The 18,141-nt window shown below is 46.5% G+C and overlaps 1 protein-coding gene across 1 annotated transcript in view; it reads right to left on the bottom strand.

Annotated features, from left to right (window-relative positions):
- Positions 1 to 10,665: 10,665 nt before the first annotated feature.
- Positions 10,666 to 18,141, bottom strand: part of LOC137525885 (rac GTPase-activating protein 1-like) — a 94,693-nt gene continuing 87,217 nt past the window's right edge. Inside the window, exons 16-17 of the mRNA XM_068247104.1 lie at positions 14,239 to 14,317; positions 10,666 to 10,905 (exon numbers count right to left, since the gene is read on the bottom strand). Coding sequence (XP_068103205.1) covers positions 10,836 to 10,905; positions 14,239 to 14,317 — 149 coding nt within the window. The 3' untranslated portion in view covers positions 10,666 to 10,835. The remainder of the gene's footprint in view (positions 10,906 to 14,238; positions 14,318 to 18,141) is intronic.

Here is an 18,141-nt window from a genome sequence, read left to right as displayed (position 1 = left end):
ATCTTCCGATCGCCTCCGGCGCCCAGAATAAACAAGGAAGGCCGCAATGAGCGGCCTTCCTTGTTTTGCTTATATCGTCGCCATAGCGACGAGCGGAGTGACGTCATCGACGTCAGCCGACGTCCTGACGTCAGCCGCCTCCGATCCAGCCCTTAGCGCTGGCCGGAACTTTTTGTTCCGGCTGCGCAGGGCTCAGGCGGCTAGGGGGGCCCTCTTTCGCCGCTGCTCGCGGCGAATCGCCGCAGAGCGGCGGCGATCAGGCAGCACACGCGGCTGGCAAAGTGCCGGCTGCGTGTGCTGCACTTTATTTCATGAAAATCGGCCCAGCAGGGCCTGAGCGGCGACCTCCGGCGGTACTGGACGAGCTGAGCTCGTCCAGACCGCTCAGGTGGTTAAGGCAAATGACGAACGAGCCAAATCGCTACAAAAGAAAGTTCTGTCTCGGCGAATTTTAACCAACGACGATCGTTTGCAAAAGTAGTACATCGTTGGAAACGGTCGTTCGTACTAGGCTTGACATGCGCATTTCACAATTTCGCCGTGAAACTTCTCATTTTTATGCGCAGGCGCAATAGTTGCTTTACGTGATGTAACGTTCGTTCTAACGATCAAATCATTACACACCTTTTAAAACTAACTTTACTTAGGTCGTTCTTTCATCAATTAAAAGTTTGTTCGTCGTTCTCAACGAACGATCGTTGTCGCATGTGTGTACGTAGCGTAACAATAGTCAGAGCACCTGACCTGCATGCTTGTTCATGGGCTGTGGCTGAAAGTATTAGAGACACAGGATCAGCAGGAGAGTTGGGTAACTGGTATTTTAAAAGGAAAAATCCATATCCTTTGTTTAGGTTCGCTTTAAAGACAAGGGCTTGTCAGTAAACCCATTGGAGCCTACAATCCTCTTCTAGCACGAGAACGGCTGCACTTGCTCAGTAAGCTGGAGCCACTCAGGCAGGCATGGCTGCACCCATGCTAGAAAGAGGAGAATGGTCCCGATGTTAAAGAACGAGAGACTAAACACCCTCATGTATTTTACCATATAGATCAGTGGGAACATTAGAGAAAACACCTACCCTGCTCTGTTTCATCCTTCACTGCTCAGCTTGCTTGTTATAGCCCTGATAAAATCCCCGACTGAGCATTCAGTCTGACTTTGCTCAGGAATCATTATAGCTGAGTCATTATAGCAGAGCCACAAGGGGGCAGGCTTGGGCTTCAAAAGAAATCAGAGAAGACAGACTCGGCTAGAATGATTCCTGAGCAAAGCCAGACTGAATGCTCAGTCGAGGATTTTATCAGGGCTGATAAGAAGCAGGCTGAACAGTGGAGAACGAAACAGAGCAGGGTAGGAGTTTTCTCTAATGTTCCCACAGATATATATGGTAAATACATGAGGGTGCTTTGTCTCTGGTTCACTTTAAGGAGGGTTCCAACAAGCGGCAGGAGACCAGAGGCTTCCCTCTCCTTAGTCATTTACTTTTGTGAACTTTGACACCTCGGGTTCTCTTTAGGGCCTCTTTTCCACGAGTGGTTGACTGGCTTCTTTCATGAGCCATTCAGCTTCCTGGCTGTAGGCTACAAGCACCAGCTGGTAACCGGAAGAATTTGGTAACCCCACGTGTCAAGTTTGAAGTCTAGCGGTGGTAGGTGCTGCTGCTGCTATAAAAAAAAAAACATGTCAGAGGATGGTAACTGCTTTGCTAAGATGCAACTTCATAGGCAGCCCACTGCCCATAATTGAGTGCTAACAGGCACCTGGCTGGGGGACAGAAGCAGATAACAGGCGGTGAATTCACCACTTTCAGCTGCTGGTGGAAGAGACCCAATGCCATGATTGGCCTTGACGTTGGTTTGGAAGCTTCCCTTCATACTGATGGGTGGAACAATCTCTGTGTATCTGGAGGCTTCATGTGAGTAGAGTCAGACCTCTTGTATTGTTTGCTGGTTGATTGTCCTGCCCTGTGCTGGTCAAAAAGATGAAAATGAACCAATCAAATCCTGCTGAGGTAAAATTTGATTGGTTCATTTTCAAGCTGCACAAATTTGCATAAGAATTTGTATCAACTCAAGGTTATTTGCATGTACTTGACCATCACTAATCTCAACACATGCCCGTTATTGGCAGTGAATCACTGTTCCCATCTTTTGGTGACCTCAAGTAAATTTATGTAAAGTTATATGAAGAGGTGGTGGTGTATTTGCTGGTCATATCTTTTGTGTTTTCCTGCAGGAGTTGAATACAAATATACATTTTGTTAAGTCTGCCTTTGTCATGTAGAGCTTAGTACACGCTGGAGCTGCCAAACTAACGATTGCCAAAGAGAATGTGGTCTGGCACTTCTGACTGACAGCACAATGATAATTTACAAATTTAATGATTAACAGAAGTAGATAGTATAATCTCATTTAAAGTAAACTCCCAGAGATTAGAAAAACTGGGTTACTATATCAAATTATCCTAGAAATGGCCCGGGATACCCTGGTTTATTTTCTGCTGCAAAGGACCAGCTCTGTTCTCCCATTGGAGGTACAGTCCAAGCACTTTCACATTTCGATGGCTACAAGGTTAAGTATAGCTCAGGGCCTTTTTCCACTACCCTGCGATTTGCGATTTGCTTCTAATCGCAAGGTACATTAAATTAATGGAAACTGCAGCAGCAATTTCCATTAGTGCGATCCGATTGCGATGCGATTTTGGTCAAAGCGCAATCGTCGTCCTGCCGCGTTTTGTATGCGATGGAGCTGTACTATAATGAGTATAGTAGCTCAATCGCAATCGCATGGTGGAAATTGAAACGTGATTGCGATCGCGATTGGAATCGCGATCGCAAATGCGATCGCATTTCATAGTGGAAAAGAGCCCTTAGGCTTGCATAGCCAGGCTAGACAAAGTGTTGGTACAGTATCCAGGACTTCTCAAAGAGGAGCCATCAGCTATACTATCTCAGGAAAAAAAAACAACAAATATATAAGTAGATAAATACTTGCTCTACATACATAACATATGTATTTTACTGACCACATTATGATTCCTGTGAATTTTATAAAGGAAAAGTAGAGAATCTAATTCTAGACAGTTTCCAGATTTAAGCTGCATTTCCACTTGTGCGGTACAAATCGCCGCGGTAAAAATTTGCATGCGGATGCAAATTTCTCATGCAGGTCTATGCGAATTTTCATGCGAATTCGCATGGATGATGTATGCGAATTTAACCATGGCAATACTGGTGTGCTTTTCCATTGTTTCTGAAAATTCGTATACCCAAAACTCATGCGAATTTCCTATTAAATACATTGTATGCGATATGCGAATTCTGATGGCTCTGCCATGTAAATTTTTTTCTGCACAGAAAAACGCAAAGGAATCCTGACAAGTGGAAACAGTCCCATTCACTTGTATTGCTATGCGAATTCGCGATAGTGGAAATGGGCCCTTACTGTGGCTATTTTGAAGCCAGCCCTGATGTAATATCCACCCTTATCCACCATTACCGTAGTTAATTCTGAGGGGAAGTAGAGAAACAAAAAAGGACAACCCAGCATGCCCTGCAACTTCTTTTGTGTAGAACATTTTCTGTGTACCAAATAAGTCATGTAAACTGAGGACTGATAATTAATCAAGAAAAGTAATAGTGATTTTACCTTTTGGATGGCCTGATTAGCATCCTTATTACTTGTTTACCAGATAAAACTAAAGAATTGATTTTATGCCCGACAGTTACTCTTTAAAAATTGCAGCTGTCACTAAATAGAGGCAGCGACTCGTGTCCTGCAAAATTTTCTGCTCTCCCACATGAGCCAAAAATGAAGCCTCTCTTCAAAATGCAGCCAAAATAAGCCACTCACATCTGTAATGCAAGTGGCTCTATTACCTCTGTGGGCGGGACTTAGCACTCTATTCTTCTTAGTTTTGCAGTGAGTAGGCCCACTCTGATCTGCACTTCAAGTGAAAGTAGCCTGTACTGCACTCCACACGCTACCAGAAGCATCACTATCTAGGAAAGAGATACCAGGGAGTGCATACACTTCCATGGGAGGACTGTGACAATACTTTTATCAGGGATTGCAAAGTGTAATGCTAGGTACACACCATACAATTTTCTGTTAGATTTTCTCTTAGATTTACCTGCCAGATAGCTTTTTCCATGTTGTAGGTAAATCTAACAGAAGAATCTAACAGAAAATTGTATGGTGTGTACTTAGCATAAGGCCCCATTTACACTTAATCAGTTGGTACGCATTTTTTTCTTCTCCATAGCAGTGCATTGTGAAAAAGATTTCAGTTAAAACATGAAAGGTGCCATAGGAAAACACGGACTTGCTTTGAAAATCAGTTGACCTTTCAGTTATAACAGAGCAACTGATTAATTTAAAGAGAACCTCCGACCAAGAATTGAACTTTATCCTATCCCAATCAGTAGCTGATACCCCCTTTTACATGAGAAATCCATTCCTTTTCACAAACAGACCATCAGGGGGCGCTGTATGGCTGATATTGTGGTGAAACCCCTCCCACAAAGAATTTCTGAGTACATACTCTTGACAGTTTCCTGTCTGTGAACCTTGCTGCATTGTGGGAAATAGCGGTTTACAACTGCCAAAAAAGCATGCAGCAGCTACATCACCTGCCAGCAGTAAAAATGTCACCATGTGATAAATGTCAGGATGTAAATTAGGGATTTAACCTTCCTGGCAGTAAGACGGAGCTGAGCTCGGGCTATGCTGCCGGAAGGCATTGCTCAAGCCCCGCTGGGCCGATTTGCATAATTATTTTTTTTTGTTACACGCAGCTAGCACTTTGCTAGCTGCATGTGCAATCCGATCGCCGCCGCTACCCGGCACAGTATCCCAACATCCTCTCTTGGGACAGATAGCGTTTCAAACTAATCCCACCAGGGCGCTACATTATACACACACACACACACACACACACACACACACACACACACACACACACACACACACACACACACACACAACAGCGTGAGTAGTGTGAATGCGGATAATGGTACAGGAGACACAGCCTTCTGTGGCCATATTTCATTTGCCAGCAAATTGTGCCAGAGTAGCTCTTATAGACCAGATAGGCTTCCCACACACACGTCAATTAACCTTGGGCATTTACAATTCTGGCACTGGTTCACGGATGGTCTCTCTTTAGTAGGCACTGACCACAGCAAACATCCATACCAGAAAATACAAAACATGAGACCAGTCAGTTGTTTAACGGTTACCCGAAGTGACAGGATGAGATTGACATGTGTATGTACAGTGCCTAGCACACAAATAACTATGCTGTGTTTTTTTCTTTCTCTGCCTGGAAGAGTTAAATATCAGGTATGTAAGTGTCTGACTCAGTCCTGACTCAGACAGAAAGTGACTACAGTGTGACCCTCACTGATAAGAAATTCCCAGTTTTACCTCTTTCTTGCTCTCAGAAACCATTTTCTGCTAGGAAAATGTTTTATAGTTGGAATTTCTTATCAGTGAGGGTCACACTGTAGTCACTTTCTGTCTGAGTCAGGACTGAGTCAGACACTTACATACCTGATATTTAACTCTTCCAGGCAGAGAAAGAAAAAAAAAAAAAAAAAAGGAATGCAGCATAGTTATGGGTATGTACAGTGTCTAAATACAAATGTCTATCTTATTATGTCACATGTCAGTTCAGGTATGATTTGACCTCAGGCCTTGTTCGCTAAACCAAAAATCGCTAGGCACATGCCTAGAATCACCTAGAAAAATCACTTCAAAAAGCCCTGAGCGTTCGCGATTACACTAGCGCTTTTTGGTGTGCACTGGGCCTGAGATGTAGGTGAAGGCTGCCATATTTATTTCCTGTTAAACAATACCAGTTGCCTGCCAGCCTTGCTGATCTATTTGGCTGCAGCAGTGTCTGAATCACTCCAGAAACAAGCATACAGATAATGTTGCCAGATCTGACAATGTCAGAAAAACTGGATCTGCTGCATGCTTGTTCAGGGGCTATGGCTAAAAGTATTAGAGGCAGAGGATCTGCAGGATAGCCAGGAAACTGGAATTGATTAAAATTAAAGGACAACTGAAGTGAGAGTGATATGAAGGCTGCCATATTTAAGTCTGGTCATTTTTCTGCTTCCAAAACATCTACAACTGACGGTTTATTAACTGGCCTCTATATCCAAACCTTTAACACAGTTGCTCTCGCAACCATTTAATAAAACGTATATTTACTGCTTCAGTCAGCGGGTTTAATGTGCCTGGTCAGTGTAGATATAGCATTTCACAATACATAGGTGTCTGTTAATAGTGGTGGTTGGTTTGCAAAATATCTTCCACTTGTTTTATATAAAGAAAGGAGGAAAATCCCTGATTCAGCGCTAATGCTAATTTACTGTAAATCACTCACTGCGGCATTAATCAGAGACATTCCCACAGCGGATGTTTTATTCATAGCCAATTGCCTAGAAAATTAGAGTATTCTAGGGGATATATTACTATTTCACCACTAGGTGGCAATATTCTCTGTGATGAATGTAGGTCTGCTATAGATTAAAGTGTACCAGAGACCATTGATGCAGCAGATTTGATACTCACCCGGGGCTTCCTAAACAGGTGCGAGTCCCTCACTGTCTGCCGCAATCAGCCCCGGTAACTGGTTCACTCGCATCAGTCGGGTCTTCTATGCATGCGCTAACCTCCTGCACATGCGCAGAAGAACAGGACTGATGCGGCTGAGCCTGTTACCGGGGCTGAACGGCAGACCCCAGGAGGATGGGGAAGGACTCGCTCGAGTTTTTGGCGCTGGAGGAAGCCCTGGTTAAGTATCAAATCTGCAGCAATCGGCTCTGGTTTCCTTAAAGGTGGCCATACACAATTCAGATTTATCTGGTCGGGAAAGAAAAAAATGTAACAATTTGACCAAATAATGAGAACATTTCAGCCAGTATACCATACACATACATTGAATGTTTTTTTTTATTATATAATTTTGGAAAAACATCAGTTTTTATATATATTTTTCTAACTTTCCAACACTTTTTTTTTAATAAAAATAACGCTCTTCTCCTCAAAATACAAAAAGATTGTTTTAATTGAAACATAGTAAAATTGATTATGTTTATTGTGTCGTAAATGGCCGCCATAAAGCAGTCCTTTTGAAAAGCCTGAGAAACCCCCTTTCAAGAGACTAACAAAAAAAAAAAAAAAAAAGTTCCCCTGGGTGGGTACTCACCTTAGGAGGGGGAAGCCTCAGGGTCCCAATGATGCCGCACCCTCCCCTGCGCTGACCACTCCGAAGTTTGTCGGGTCCGCTCTACTAGGCAGGTGCAGGAGACTTACGCCTGCGCAGTAGAGCGGACCAACAGCGATTGGCTATTTCCGCCTATCTCCGAGCGGAGAGCCGATACTGCGCCTGCGCTGGGAAGATATAAATTTACATCCCCGCTGTTCGGAGGGCCAGAGCGAGATCGCCGTGGGACACAGGAGGACGGGGGAAGCCTCGATAGGATCCGGAGGCTTCCCCCACCATTGCCATAGTGGTCCTTTCAGCAATCTAATTGTAAAATTGAAATTTAATTGGAAACTTTGCTATGTGCATGTCTTCACCTTTCCTGCCTGACCAAGATTCTGCTTTATTTAGACTGAAGGCAAATGTCAAAAGACCTGATCTATAGACTTGCCTTCTAGTGTTACTTACACCTTTCGTGCACTACTCTTCTTAAGGGGCCCATACACCTAACGATGTTCCCGCCAATATACAGCAGATTCCATCACTGTGATCGAATCTGCTGTGAAATCGTTGCGCAAACGCTGACAGAACGATCGATTTCCGTCCGAAATCAATCGCTCCCGTCGATCCGTCCGTGCAGAAGATTTCGCTCGATCGCCAGCAGGTCAGGAGTGCGTCGATAGCGGTGTTTGAATGACCAACGCTAGCGGCAATACATTACCTGCTCCAGCCGATGCGTGTCCCTTCTCCGTGCTCGGCTCCTCCAGCTTCACTGAACTTCCTGTCCCGGCAGGAATTTTAAACAGTAGAGCGCCCTCTACTGTTTAAACTTCCCCGGTAGGAAGTTCAGTGAAGCTGCAGCCGAGCATGGAGAAGACAGCGGAGACCGGGGAACTCGCGCCGGCCGGATCAGGTAATGTATAGCTGGCGGTGGCGGCAGCTCCACAGATTGTGATCGGTTTCTTGCTGAAATCGATTCACAATCTGTTTGCAGTAAAGGCAGCCATACGATCCCTCTCTGATCGATTTGCCATCAGATCCAACCAACAGATTGACCAGTGTATGGCTACCTTAACTTTTAATCAAAATCTGATCATTCCTCAGAATTTATGTGAGCTCAGCTTAGTAAATACTTGGACCCTTCCGCTGCTGGCTGGGACCCAGTTCCTCTTCACTGCCTTACTCCCCTCTGTATACTGGCACGCCTGCACAGACCATACTGGGCCTGCGCAATACACTCCTGGTGACATCGGGAGGGAGGGAGGGCGTGGCTGCGCAGGCGCAGTGGTTTTCAGACTTTAAAGTCTGAAATTCCAGAAGTGAACCGGTGGTGGGGCCGGAGCATCGGTGAGTGGCTGCGCGGGCACAGGAGGTCTGTGGGGACCATTAGAAGCCCCGGGTAAGTTCAACTCATTTTCCCCCCATCCCCTACAGCATTCCTTTAAGGAAGCCCCCCCGTTAAGTATGGAACATGAGAAGCTTCTCGTCTCAGGTTCCCTTTAACCTTTTCCGGACCGCCTCTATTAGATCCTACGCGGCACTTGTGGCTGTTCTAGCCTGATGCGGCGTAGGATCTACGCCACCCGCCATTTCCGCTCCCGACGCGATCGTGTGCACCCGAGAGTGGAGATTAAGCTGTCATATGACAACTGACATCTCCCCTCAGTGATCAGCAGCCATCGCGTATAGATTCTGATCACGTGATCACTACGCTCACCGGCTGATCGTAGTGGCCACTGCAACGGCTGAGGCGATGGGGGGATCCACTCACTTTCTTGCCGTTCCCCCGACGACTGGCGCCCCCCTCCACTCTGGCCGGCATCTACGCTCACTCTGACGTCAGTGGCGAGTCCCCGGCTTGATGAAGTCATCAAGCCACGACCCGGAAATGAGCGGCAGTACGAGTGGGGATGCCGGACGGAGCGGAGGGGGCTACTGCGGCTCAGCCGCATGAGGTGAGTAAAGGCTTTTTGCAAAGGGGGGGGGGGGGGGGGCGCATCTGACTAAAGGGGTCATCTGGCCCAGCACACCATACCATACTGGGGATCCGGCTGCCTGAACCCCTCCCCCAATCGCACCCCTCCCCCACAAGCAAAGAGGTTTACATCTTTCACAGTTTAGAATAAATCAAAATCAGGGGTAGGAACAAATGTCAAGCCATTAGATAGAAGGGAAATCTCAGCCTCATTATTAGCTGTATGCTTGTTTCTGGTGCGATTTAGACACTACTGCAGCCAAATAGATCAGCATGGCTGCCAGGCAACTAATATGGTTTAAAATGAAATAAATATGGCAGCCGCCATATTCCTCTCACTACAGTGTTGTCCTTTAACCACTTTACCCCCGCCCGTACGAATTTCTCCGTCCCTTTTTCCATCCTTTAACCCCCAGGGACGGAGAAATCCGTACTTTCCGCGCTCCCGCCGCTGCCCGCTCGTAAACACGCTGCCCGCCGCTAGTAAACACGCCGCCGCCCGCTCGGAGATCAATGAACGGGAAAATCCATTTCCGTTCGTTGATCTAAGCCCCGCAATTAGCCGCTGCTCTCCGATGGGCAGCGCGATCATTGTGAAAAAAAACAAACACTCACAGCCTCCTAGTACTTCCTGCGAGCGTCTGAGTAAAAAGTTACTGTTGCCATCTTGTGGCCAAATAGTAAAACTACACCCTATGCATTTTTTACATAGAAATAAATTAGTGTTACACAAAAAATTAACTCATTACCTCCCACACTCCCCATTTTTTTTTTTGTAATTAAAAAAAAAATTAAAAAATGTACAATAAAAAAAAATACATAAATAGTTACCTTAGGTACTGAACTTTTTAAATATTTATGTCAAGAGGGTATAACACTGTTACTTAATAAACTATGGGCTTGTAATTAGGGATGGACGCAAAACTGAAAAAAATGCACCTTTATTTCCAAATAAAATATTGGCGCCAAACATTGTGATAGGGACATAATTTAAACGGTTTTATAACCGGGACAAAAGGGCAAATACATTTCATGGGTTTTAATTACAGTAGCATGCATTTAAAAACTATAATGGCCGAAAACAGGAAAAATGTGGGTAAAAAATATTTTTCAATTTTCCCATTAAAACACATTTAGAATAAAATAATTCTTGGCATAATGTCCCACCTAAAGAAAGCCTAATTGGTGGCGGAAAAAACAAGATATAGTTAATTTCATTGCGATAAGTAATGATAAAGTTATAGACGAATGAATGGAAGGAGCGCTGAAAGGTGAAAATTGCTCTGGTGCTCAGGGGCACCCTCAGTGGTGAAGTGGTTAAGTTGCCTGAGCAGGTATATTTTAGAATACCAGACTGCACTAGCACAAACTGCCCGGTGGCCTTCATCCAGGGAGGAAACCGACACAAGAAGCCTCTGCAACACGAGTTCATTTTACTTTGCACTTCAAAAATACAAAAATATCAATAGTGTTGAAAATACAAAAATATCAGTAGGGTTATAAATACAAGTTGAAGGATGTAAACAAAACAACACGCAAAATCAGTGACAAACCTCAGTGAACGGCACAATAAATAATACAAAACAATCAGCAGGCGATTGGTCGGTGCGCGGTGACGCAGTGCAGTTCTGGCTAAGCCCCTCCCCCTCAGTTGTTTGGAGAAGTAAAGAATCTGCCGGGTTTCTTGCCCAGATCGCCCTTGCTGGTGGACTCCACTCTGCGGACAGGAAACAGATATACTATAAAAGGGAAAGACCACTTTAGCACTAAACTACTCCAGTATGCAGCAGCTACTAGGACTATGAGGAATCAATGCTATGGTATATAGCCATAGTAGGTCACTAGTTGTTCTCCATGTTGTTTGAAGGGGATTTTGAAGCTTATAAATTGAGGGTTATAGTTTCATTTACAGTAAGTAGTCACAACACCGACTGGCAAAGTGCTGCAGATGTCAGTGCTACATAAAAACATAATAGAGTTATTTAGGATTTGTACAGCCAGGGCCGGCCCGCTCATGAGGCGGGGTGAAACGTTTGCCTCAGGCGGCAAACTTCTAGGGGCGGCACCTGCCCGTCCGTGGGTGCGGGGGGGCCGGCCGCCGAGCCAGAGGGGTAGCGGGCAGGACGGGGGTATTGGGCCTAGCGGTGGGGAGGGGGGTCAGACCCCCCCTCCCTCACCTGGGTCCCCCGATCTGCGCTCCCCTCCAGCTGTAATAGGAAGCAGCCGATGCTCAATCGTAAGAGGCACGGGCGGGGAGGACTCACCTTATCCGCGTTCCAGCGTGCGCTCCAATGACGTCACTTCCTGCATCGCCGTCCACTTACAATACAGTGAGTGACGTCAGTGGAGCGCACGCTGGAACGCGGATAAGGTGAGTCCTCCCCGCCCGTACCTCTTACTATTGGGCATCGGCAGCTTCCTATTACAGCTGAAGTGGAGCGCAGATCGGGGGACCCAGGCGAGGGAGGGGGGGTCCGACCCCCCTCCCCACCGCTAGGCCCAATACCCCTGTCCTGCCCGCTACCCTTCTGGCTCGGCGCCTCAATTTTTTTTATAAATTTGCCTCAGGCGGCAAAAAGTCTAGGGCCGGCCCTGTGTACAGCACTGCAGAAAATGTCGGTGCTATATAGAGTATATGGTCATGATACTTAAAAGAGGCACTATGGCAAAAAATTGTAGAATTTAAAATATATATGTGCAAACATATACAAATAAGAAGTAATTTTTTTCCAGAGTAAAATGAGCCATACATTACTGTGTTGTTGTCACTTACAGTAGGTAGTAGAAATCTCACAGAAGCAACAGCATACCTCCCAACATTTTAAAATTAGAAATCGGGACACAGGCCACACCCCTAGCCACACACCCCAACACACCCCTAGCCACACCCCAAGTCACGCCCACCATAAAGTTTTTTTGAAGTTTTTTTTTTTATATTGATGCCCTTATATTTTTTAATAAATATCCCTCATATACCCTGCCCGTGGGTGGGGCTAACTGTAATGTAGTTATACCAGCTAATGTAGTTAAATAAAATATGAAGTAAATGCACATGACAGACAGCGTTTCCCCAGTAAATGCATGAAATGAGACAGCGTTTCCCCAGTAAATGCATGAAATGAGACAGCGTTTCACCAGTAAATGCACATAAGAGACAGCGTTTCACCAGTAAATGCACATAATGAGAGACAGCTTTTCACCACTAAATGCACATAATGACAAACAGCCAGTTGTCCCCAGTGTATGTAGCCAGGGTTATATGTGCCCAGTATATGTAGCCAGAGGTATACGTCCCCAGTATATGTAGGCAGAGGTATATGTGCCCAGTATATGTAGCCAGGTGTATATGTGCCCCAGTATATTGTAGCCAGGTGTATATGTGCCCCAGTATATTGTAGCCAGGTGTATATGTGCCCCAGTATATTGTAGCCAGGTGTATATGTGCCCCAGTATATTGTAGCCAGGTGTATATGTGCCCCAGTATATTGTAGCCAGGTGTATATGTGCCCCAGTATATTGTAGCCAGGTGTATATGTGCCCCAGTATATTGTAGCCAGGTGTATATGTGCCCCAGTATATTGTAGCCAGGTGTATATGTGCCCCAGTATAGCCAGCGGTATATGTGCCCAGAATAGGTAGCCAGGTGTTGTCCCGTCCCCCCAGGAGGAGAGAGCGAGGGAAGGAGAGCGGGGGAGACGGGAGGCCATCTCCCCCCCCCCCCCCTCAGGGTGCTCTCGCTGTCCCCTCCGGAATGAAGTGCGGTGGCTGGCAGAGGGGCGGAACTTACCTTCCGTGTCCTCCGTCTGGTCTCGTCGCCGGCACGAGATGATTTGCCACTACTCCGGTCTGATCCAGACCAGAGCAGCGGTTGCGGCACCAGAACTTCCGGCTGGCGCATGGAGCGACACGGAAGGTAAGGCCCGCCCGCTGCCAAACGCTGCCGCACACACAGATCGGAGGAGAGAGCGAGGGAGGGAGAGCACCCTAAGGTGAGAGAAGGGGGGAGATGGCCCCCTTCTCCACTGCTGCCCACCGCTTTCCCTCCACTGCGCTGCTCTCCTCCTGCTAAGGGAGGCTGTCAATACTGACAGCCGCCCGGGACTTGGGGGGCTCTTACCGGGATAGCGGGAGAGCCCCCTCAAATTGGGAGAATCCCGACGAAAACGGGACGGTTGGGGACTATGGCGACAGGTTTTCACTAGTTCATCTCTTCATAGGGGATTCTCAGGGATTTATTTTCAAAAGCACTTAGCGAATGGCAGTTGCTCTGTCCAACTGACAAAAAACTGTAGCGAGCAGGGAAGCTGGCCAGCGTCATTGTTTAATACTTTTTAGGGAATATCTTTATAAAGAATAAAAGCCTTGCTGAGAATCCCCTATGAAGAGATGGACTCGTCCAAAACCTGTCACTTCTGTCAGATTTCTACTACCTACTGAAAGTGACAGCAACATAGGAGAAAAAGTAATTTATGGCTCATTTTATTCTGGAAAAACCACACTTCTTATTTGTCTATGTTTGCACATATTTAACATTTTTCGCCATAGTGCCCCTTTAACTGCCCCTCAGATGGGCCTACAATCTAATCCCTACCATAGTCATATGTCTATGTATGTATCATATAGTGTATGAATTAGACTGACTGGTAGGGAAGGGATTAGATAGTGAGCTCCTCTGAGGACAGTCAGTGACATGACTATGTACTCTATATTGCACTGACATCTTCTGCAGCACATTACAAATACATAATAATAATATGGTAGGACATTAGACTATGACTATTGGTAGGAGTAGATTGTGAGCTCCGAGGACAGTCAGTGACATGACTTTATACTCTAAAGTGCTGCAGAAGAGGTCAGTGCTATAATCTTACCATTGTCTGCTGTCCTACCATATTTATTATGCATTTATAGAGTGTGAGCTTTTCCTAGGACAGTCAGTAACATGGGGGACGGGGAGGTTACTGATGGAGGGTGTGTTAATAGAAATGCTATTATGTCATAATAGCTTCTTGTACTGTATAGCATATACCATTCTAATACTATTACTTACAGGTAAGGTTCTCTCGGTTTCAGTGGCGCAGACAGCACAGAGTTAATCTCAGGAGAGGTCAGGGGACGGAACAGGCGCTCTGATCAGAGGGGGGGGGAAACAAAATCGGTATTAGAGGAAACTTTTTAGAAATTTTACACTGCATGAATAGTTATACAAGTTTTTGCACACAGGTTCCTCAACACCCAGCAAAGTTCAATAGACATATTTGCAGAATAACCAAGTACATTTGTGCATGTTTCTAAAGCTCACTGGGCGTGTCCTTAATTCCCGCTATTCACCCCTAGACATGCAGAAGGATTTTTTACTTTAACCTTTCTTGGTAAGTGAGACCTTCCATCCCTCGTATAATGTTACATAAACTGGGTTTATTTAGTCTAGAGAAAATACGCCTTAGAGGAGATCTAATTAACATGTATAAATACATCAGAGGGCAATATAATAGCTTGGCGGATGAGCTTTTTGTCCCTAGGCCTTCTCAAAGGACTAGAGGACATGATCTGCGCATGGAGGGAAACCGTTTTAACCATTTATTAACAAAAGGGTTCTTTACAGTAAGTGATTAAGATGTGGAATGCATTGCCACAGAAAGTAGTTATGGCAAACTCTATACCTGCATTTAAAGGGGGCTTAGATGCTTTCTTTGCGATGAAAAACCATCTATGGCTATAATTACTAGGTAATGCCCAGTGATGTTGATCCAGGGATTTTATCTGATTGCCATCTGAGGTCGGGAAGGATTTTTTTTTCCCTTTTGGGGCTAATTGGACCAATTAATGTTACCCCAACGATGGACACCCCCAAGAGGACAGGCGAAAGACATGCAGCATGAGGCTGTATCCTGGGGAAGTGAGTGATCTACGTGTTCTGCAGTCTTCTCTGTATAGGGGATGGGGGACCTCTCTGGTGACCTATGGGGGGGGGGTGACTCTCTGGCTACCTACACTGGGGGGCCCTCTCTGGCTACCTATAGGGGGGAGGGGCACTTCCTGTCTACCTACACTGGGAGGGCATGGTCTTGCTACCTAAAATGGATGATGGAAGGGTGCAATCTCTACCTACTTATACATAGGGGTCCTCCCTGGCTATCTATTCTTTTGGGGGGGGGGGGGGGGGGGGCTAAAGGCCTGTTTACCAGAAGGCACTGTAGGCACGTGCCTACAGGCGCCTGATGATGGAAAGGCGGCTCAGTTTCCTCCCCGAGTGCCTCCTTCTCTATGCAGAGTCCCCAGCAGAGCATAAATGAGAGGTAACTCGTCCTGCTCTCAGTATTCCACTGATGAGATCTCCCTTTAGTTGGGGGCATCTCTAGCTTCTTAATACTTAGGGCACTTCTGGAAGCCTAATGCTAAAGGGCACCTGTAACGACCTATGAAAGGCAAGTTAATATGTTGCATAATATGTTGGCGCTTTATAAATACAATAACTAAATAAGGGAGAAGTGACATCTGGGGCAGCCAACAGTTCGGCGGGGGTTTGTAGGTTCATTGAGGACTAAGGTGCCAGGACATCTGTGCCTTTAGGCACCTGTGATGTAAATCCGGGCCTGGAAGGGGGGGGGGGGGGGGGTTTGCCTGACTACCTGAACAGGGAGGGTGGGGGTCTTTTAGCAATCTGATACTTTCCATAAATGAACCTGAATAAATACAGAGGTAGTGCACAAAAAAAAAAAAAAAAAACGTCCTGCCTGCCGAGTGTGAGATGCCGTCGTGTCCATGTGAGCCTGTTACTCTGTGCTGTGGGTGTGCGCTCCCAGGGCTTACTGAAGACTGTGTTGTCTGCATTTGTTACTATATAAGAGAGTTTCCCAAACACCAGCCTAAGTAGGCAACAGTCGTCTATAAACCCTGGAAGCGCGCACACACACACACACACACACACACACAGGCTCATTGCTATGGGATGGCATCTCGTACTCCTGACAAGCAGACGGGATGTTTTTTTCATTCGCCACCCTGTATTTATACAGTAGTTAAATTCTTCAAGCATTCCTTGAGGCTTTTTATTAATTTTCCATAGAGGTCATCCTCCTGTAGCTAATCTTTCAGAGAAGAAAAGAAATTCTGAATTTTGGTCCACTTTAAAGTAGAAAAGAAAATGGTGCTATGCTGGGAATACACGGCTTGTTTTTGAGCCATTTACCATATTTTTCGGACTATAAGACAAAGTGTCTTATAGTCTGAAAAATATGGTAAATGGCTCAAAAACAAGCCGTGTTCTCCTCCAAAAGTGGGGAAGAAAAAGTCAGTGCGTCTTATAGTCCGAATACTACATTTTCGGACCTGCGCCCCTATCTTGCCTCTCCCTTCTATCCCCGATGTCCTCCTAATCCGTCCGTGTCCTCCAGTGTTTGAGTACATACCGTACATATAGCTGAGCTATGTTGCCGTGTCCTCTGGGTCCATCACTTGTTCCCTGGTCACGATGTCCTCCTCCATCCCCGTGTTCGCCAGTGTTTGGGGCCAGTCACTGCACTCTCTCAGTAGCAGTGAGTGCACTAATTGGCCCCACTGATGGAGCGGTTATCCTGCCCATAGACCAGCAAAGCTGTGCTGTGACTTTTGAATGGAGGGAGCTGTGCAGCGGCCAGTTTGAGTCTGATACACTGGCTGACACGTGGGACGGTGAAGAACATTGACCGGCGAAAGAAGGAAAATAAGAGATGGGGGACACGAACGACTCAGAACAGCTACAAGTATATATTAACCTCTTGAGGACTGCAGGGTTAAACCCACCTAGTGACCAGGCCATTTTTAGTAAAAAAGACCACTGCAGCTTTAAGGCCAAGCTGCAGGGCCGCACAACAGCACACAAGTGATTCCCCCCCCCCCCCTTTTCTCCCACCAACAAAGCTCTCTGTTGGTGAGGTCTGATCGCTCCCCCATGGTTTTTTTTTTTAAATAAATATTAGGGTTTAAAAAAAAAAAAAGCAACACTGTTTCTTTAAATACCCTCCCTCCCCCCAGCCAGGCTTCACCCTATGAGATCCGATCGGTGTCTCTTGTCCCCCAGGGGGACAGCCGTGACACACGGCTGTCCCCAGTGCAGCGCTGCTGCTGATCGCAGAGCTGCACCATGTAAATAGACGGCGATCACGCCGTCTAACAGTCTCCCAAGCGGCAATAGCCGCTAGGAGACTAAAGGCAGGGAGGAGCTCCGCCCCCCAAGCAGGAGATGCGCGTGATCTCCTGCAAAACAGAGCCCCAGGACTTTACGCCAATCGACATTAGGCAGTCCTGGGGCTGCCGCCACGGCCACGCCCATCGGCGTGACGCGGTCGGCAAGAGGTTAAAATGCACTGGCTGACACGGGGACAGAGGAGGAGGAAATCAGCAATAGAATGGAAAAAGCGATGGGTGACACAGGCACTGAGGGATTAAGATGCCCAGCAGATGAGTGACAGGGGACATGGAGGACACAGGGGAATACAGGGATTGAGATACCCAGCTACAAATACAGTATGTATCTACCTCACTGGTGGACATGGGGATGGAGGAAGGGGATATGGGGATAGAAGGGAGAAAAGGGATAGAGGACACAGGGATAGAGATGCCAGACTGCAAGTATTTACTTAAGACACTAGAGGACATGGTGAGGGTAGAAGGGACATGAGGGATAGAGGAGACAGAGTATGCAGGGGAACACAGGAGTAGAAGACAGAGGAAACAGGGGCAGGGCAGCCATCAGGGAGGTACAAGAGGGACAGTAGTGTGAGGCCCAGGAAGGGTCTGAGGCCCAAACAGTGGCAGTGCCACTCGAGCCTCTGCTGGCAATTCTACCAGAGTTGCGTGGTCATTCTCCTCTTCCCTGCAGGGGGGAGGGCGTTATGGACGACAGGCAAGTTGCTTTGACTCTACTCCACATACTGTGGCTCTGCCCCCACACAATCTACCTATCAAATTG

Source organism: Hyperolius riggenbachi, chromosome 7 (genome assembly GCF_040937935.1).
Source record: "Hyperolius riggenbachi isolate aHypRig1 chromosome 7, aHypRig1.pri, whole genome shotgun sequence".
Classification (NCBI taxonomy): Eukaryota; Metazoa; Chordata; class Amphibia; order Anura; family Hyperoliidae; genus Hyperolius; species Hyperolius riggenbachi.
This window is presented reverse-complemented; position numbering and strand designations above follow the sequence as displayed.